This window comes from Olea europaea, unplaced genomic scaffold (assembly GCF_002742605.1).
Source record: "Olea europaea var. sylvestris unplaced genomic scaffold, O_europaea_v1 scaffold1005, whole genome shotgun sequence".
NCBI classification, from domain to species: domain Eukaryota; kingdom Viridiplantae; phylum Streptophyta; class Magnoliopsida; order Lamiales; family Oleaceae; genus Olea; species Olea europaea.
Window position 1 is genome coordinate 161,402 of NW_019227368.1, and position 6,147 is coordinate 167,548.

The window sequence follows — 6,147 nt, forward strand, 5'->3', positions numbered from 1 at the left end:
CATGAAAGACAGTGGGTAAGAATTCAATAGAAACATGATTAGTATTGCAAAATTGATAGATAGAGATAAGGTTCTTTTTTATGTTAGGTACGCAAAGAATATTACGTAAATTAAAGGTATGAGTAGGAGTAGGAAGGGTGATGGAACCAGTATGGGTAATGTGAGGACCCGAGCCATCGCTGATCATAACATCATCAAACCCTGCATAAGGAGTGTGAAGTGAAAGATTATTCAAATCCGTGGTGATATGGTTCGACTCCCCACTATCAAGTAGCCATGTGGGGGTGTCAGTGGTGTCAAGAAATGCAAAGTGTGCACTCGGTTGCCAAGGAGAAGCATGATGTGGAGCCTGTGGGCATGTTGCTAAAGGAGCTAACGAGGATTGGGTGTTGATAAGTTGATAAATAGGACATCGTTTGATAGCTTGTCCTTGAGCACCACATCCTTGGCAATGCCCAAGATATGGACGTGGTGGAGGATGAGGATTACGAGAAGCATTGGATTGTTGATTATAAACGATGTTTGTGGAAGGGTGCCAAAAATGATTGTTGCGTTGATTGACTGGATTGGCGGTGGCCGGAAAGGGTGATGGTGGTGCAAGTGATTGTTGGAGAGAAGCTTATTTGTTGATGAGTTTTTCATGAATTTCATCAAAGGAGATCGGCGTTTCACGAGCATTAACTGTGTCAACAATTCCTTTGTATTCCTCGCCAAGGCCGTCAAGAATTTTATTAATGAGATCTTCTTCATCAACAGGTTTTCCAAGAAAAGCAAGTTCATCAACTCGGTTCTTGATAAATTGCATATACTTGGAGATCGTCTTGGAGCCCTTGACACAGTTTTTCAATTGGTCCTTGATCTGTTTGATGTGACACGGGATGGTTTGGCATAGGTATTAGCCAAGGTGGTCCAGGCCTCCTCAGAGGTGGTGTTGCGGGCAAGAAGAGGTTGGATGAGTAGTGAGACTACACCAAGGAGTGCACTGAAGAGGAGATGATCTTGGCACTTCCATGTTGTGTAGGTTGGATTTGGAGCTAACTTACCATCAACTGTGACTGTTGGTGTGGGACTGGAATGAGAACCATCGAGAAAGCCATAGAGGTCATATCCTTCTAACAGATTTCTAATTTGGAGGCTCCACGTGATGTAGTTGGTGGTGGTCAGTTTTGTGACGTTTGTAGTGTTGATGGTAACAAGAGGATTATTTGGGTCTTATTTAATTTGAATGGTGGTATGACCAGAGGTGTCTTCGGAAGCCATTTGAAGAAGGAAGTAGAGAATTTTGAAAGAAGTAGAAGAGAGAAAGGGAAGAAGACAGGTCAGAAATGTGGCAGCTCTGATACCATGAAGAGATAGAGATACAATGGCTTGTTTTTCATTGAATAAAGGTGAGGTTTTTATACACGTACAAGATGAGAATTGATAGTCAATCATATATTCTAAACTTAGCTAATTACCTAATCTATGGGATTTATTGTCAATCAAAATATTTACAATGGCTAATGGGATAATTACACAATTAATTCCTCTAATATATTATGCTAATAATGAAGAGAATTTTGAGTTAAACAAATAAAAAGATTGAGGTGAAAATTTCTATTTACTTTGTTGGGCTCAAAATAAATTTGCAATTGAAAGCCAACAGGCAATCATTTGGATCGCAATTTTTCTAGGCAATTGAAATACTTTGTTGTTATCCCGCATTGAAAATTTTGCTCCAATTTGAAGGGATTGAATCTAGGGAAAAATTCATAAATAAAAGATTAAGTATGGTACATTTCAAAATTAAAAAACAGAGTTTCAAACTTCAAAAATCAGATATTTTAAAATTTTACTTATAAGTTAATTTCATAAATATATATTTTACTAATTAAATATATTAAGGCAACAATTCTATATAATTTGATCATAGTTATCTAGTTAATTAGTTACAGATTAATTTTTTTGGCATAACTTATCAAACTATTGGTCATTACTTATTTCTCGATCACAAATTAAAAATTTTATATGTTATAGATTATTTTTCAATCATGAATCAAAAATTTTGTAGGTCGCAAATTATTTATCGATCACAAAATCAATAATTTTATTGGTCGCAACTCACAAATTATTAGATTAATTGGCCATTATTAATTTTTCAGTCACAACTTAATCAATTCTGAGTCACAGACACAATTTTTAGCTCAAATATTACAAATTAACCAATTATTAGTCACAATCAACTAAATAATTGGTTACAAGCATCTAACCCCATCTCATCCCACCCACAACCATCGCCACGACCACTATAACTGCCATCATTATCACCATTAAATGTACCCTTTTTTCCAAGTAGTTCTTGAACTGCTTTCAAAGTAAAAGGGCACAAAAAATTATCAATATTAGAGCAGTAGTGTGAGGCTTTGCTGACAGTGGAACTGCCTCAAAAACAACATATTAATTCTGTTCAGAGAATGAACTGATACTCTAAACAAAAAAAAAGATATACAAAAACATAGTGACTTACCTACACGCTCATTCGATGTTTCTTCACTGACTGTAGAGTCAGATCTAGAGAAGCATTGCATTGCATCGCACCCAACCACCCACTGCACATAGCACCGCATCCAATCACCCATTGCACACCCCCATTTGTAGATTCACCACCGCACCCAAAAATGGGGGAAATGACCCCCGATCTGCAGCACCCATGGAGAAATGCTGCCTGGTGCCTCCCTGCCTGCATTGCCGTCAAACATCACCGTTCAACGCTTCGTCGCATTCACTGCATCACCACACACAGCGAGCTACTGAATCTACCACCATCGCCACCAATAAAACCATAGCCAGACTGGATCCAAACATAACCTCCACTACCACTGGATCCAACAAGCCACCAAACACCACCACCACTACAGCCCCACCCAACAAACCATGTCTTCAAAGCAGTTGCGGGGCCTTCACAACGATAGCGGTGGCGATGACTGTATCTTCGTTGAAGAAGAGTAAGGGGGATAGAGAGAGAGAGAGAAACGAGACGAAAGAGGGATAAAGAGAGAGGAATGAAATGAAAAATTAATTAGAATTTGTGATAAAATTTGTATTATAATATTTAATATTTAAATATAAAATATTTGGAAACATCTAACCTGATTTTAGAATTTTTAAAGTGGGGTGAGATATAATTTCCATTTGAATTTATAAAAGCACTGAGCAATACATTGTTCATTTATGGGCATTTCACTTTAAGTTATGAGCCCAATAATAAAGTTAAAAATTAAAAATAAAAAAAACTTGAAAAAACATGACAATCATTATCGGTTCATAGGTTAACTGTCTAACTGGTTGGTTTAGCCATTTTTTAATGATTGTGTTATATCTGATTATTGACATATAATTCGCTTGGCTTTAGGCCCTGATCTCGATAGAATAGGGTTCGATAGACTGAGTCGATTTTGATAACATTGATTTTAACCATCAAAAGACTCTAAATGGTATCTCTATTGTGTTAAATTTGGTAATAACTTGTACGAATAGTTTAATACTTTAAAATTTTCTGCAAAAATCTATAAATATCATTAATTATGTCGCACTGCCTCATTGTTGACAGTAGACCCGTTTGTTGACACTAGGATATGTCAATGCTCATCGTTATATGTATACTAAAAAATACACAGTTTGCATATTTTTGTAAAATATACTATGTATATGTCAATTTGGTAAATATTTACAATATAAAATCAAGTAAAATACAATTTAAAACTACTGTAAAATTAAACATAATTTGGAAAAATACCATGATAAATAATAAGTTAAATGGACAACTAATCAAATTCAATTTCTTAATTGTGAGACCATAAATGAAAAGAGACTACAAATAATGTTATAATCTTACAACGTACTAGAATACAACATTACGGGCCTATTTGACATTACTTTTGAAAAGTCTAAAGAAGTTTTTAGATCCATTTGACTAATTTTATGAAAATATTTTTTTAGTTAGAAGAGTTTTTAAAGGGAACTAATCTAATGTGATTTCCTATAAAAACACTTTTTAGATCGGAAGCTCTTTTAAAAATTAATTTTTAAATTTGATTTAATATAATTTCCTCTAAAAACACTTTTGAAATAGAGAAATTTTTTAAAAATTGGTTTGCAAACAACCTCCAAAAACTCTCATACGAAAAAATCAAATAAAATAGAATTAAAAAAAAAATCATGTCAAATGGACAATGCATCCAACACAATATAATCTAACAGAATATTAAGCCCATGTGTGACAATCTTTATTCGAGTAATATGGAGTTTTGAAGAGTGAATGTTTGGAATGTATGGTTAAATATTTTGGATTTTCGACAGAATATTATATTGTACGAATGTGTAATTAAAAATGAGTATGAAAAAAAAAATGAAATAATAATTGTCAAAGGGAGGCTAAATTAGACCGTGTGTATGGGTGGCCTACTTCCGTTAATTCAATTCTTGTCTGCACATTTGGCGATAATCTAACCTATTTGAATGGAACATTCTTGGTATACATACACGCACACGTGTAAACTCAATTCAGGTTTATGAATAGGAAATTATTCAAGTTTATTTATGAGGAAATTATTTAGGTCAACTTTTTTAAATAAAATTTTTAATTAAATGAAGTACTCTCAAAAAATTATTTAAATATATTCAGAGCATATTTGGTACAGCTTAAAACCCAATGAAAATCAATTTTTTGACCGTTATTTTATTATTTCAACCGTTATTTTTCAATTCTTCTCTCACAGGTAGGACACACTTTATTTCTAACGGTCAAGAAATCAATTAACAAAATCTCTACCAAACAAACACTCAAAAGCAACTTCTTAACTTTAGTTTTTGACTTTTCAAAAAAACATACTAGACAGATTCTTCATCGTTGGTTCAAGTGAGAACTGATAGAGTTTACTTGCTCACAACGAATCACTAATGGGACAACTGAGTTTTCGTATTTAAGATATGATCTAAGAAAATATTTTAAAAAATGTTATGCATAGTCAGCGTAAATATTTATGATTTAATTAATTAAACGATCGGTTAAAGTGTGAACAAAAATAAACATGCCAAGAAATAATTCAACGGCTGGTTCAAGTGTGAACAGATAGACGCATGCCAAGAAATTCGGTCTACGCATTCTTGTTTATATTTATTTGTTTCTTGAAAAGTGGGAGACAACCTTTTTGGATATCGACATATTTCTTTGGAATCTGGCTAATGCGAAGCGACAAGCACTAGGGTCAAATGACTAAAGCAGGTTGGCCACTTCGTTAGCGTTTATTACTTCATTTAGAGGACAATCGAATAAGAGCTTATTTGGTACAGTTAAAAAATCAATTAAATTTCATATTTTGATCATTATTTCATTATTACAGTCGCCATTTTTGAATTCTTTTCTCACAAATAGAACCGACTTTATCTCTGACGATCAAAAAATTAATTATTAAAATCCCTACCAGACAACCACTAAATCCCGTAAGTGTATGGCATCATGAACAAGTAATATAATGATGAATAAATTATTGTTCCTACGAGAACAAGTACTTAATTTAGGATCAATTGATATTAGCCTTAATCGAACTAAGTTTTGATTATTAATTCTACACTAATTTATCTAATTAAACTAACTATTCTATTGAACAATTTTTGAAAGCTTTTGTAACACTTAATAGAATTATTACTACGACTTCAAATCTCCTTTATTAATCCATTTCAATGCAATTCAATAAGAAGATAATAGGGATAAATTCTTGTTGATCAATGTTCTTAAGTTAATTAATAATCCCTTTCGAATAGAATTAAATATAATATCTCATTTGATCAGTTTATATCTTTATGAAAGATGCGACTATGAAAATATACATTAAAACCACTAAAACATCTATAAAAATCATGCAAAGTATAGTCATATATCTCTATCTCACATCGAACTTTATAACAATTTGTTCTAATATCCAATTGTCTATCTCGATAATAATAGAAGTCCCAAACAATTCAAGTTCAAGGAAATTGAGATTTTTATTTTAGAAATTGGATCATCAATGTCTCAACTATGGAAAATTTAGCCTATCGTTATAAAATTAAAAGAAATCATAATTAATTGATAAAATATCACCTGAATTATTTATAAATGAAGAAAAA

At 32.7% G+C, this 6,147-nt stretch overlaps 1 protein-coding gene across 1 annotated transcript in view; it reads left to right on the forward strand.

The window, feature by feature from the left end:
- The first annotated feature begins 2,689 nt into the window (after positions 1 to 2,689).
- LOC111372514 (probable serine/threonine-protein kinase PBL3) overlaps positions 2,690 to 6,147 on the forward strand; it is a 10,157-nt gene continuing 6,699 nt past the window's right edge. Inside the window, exon 1 of the mRNA XM_022994861.1 lies at positions 2,690 to 2,984. Coding sequence (XP_022850629.1) covers positions 2,690 to 2,984 — 295 coding nt within the window. The remainder of the gene's footprint in view (positions 2,985 to 6,147) is intronic.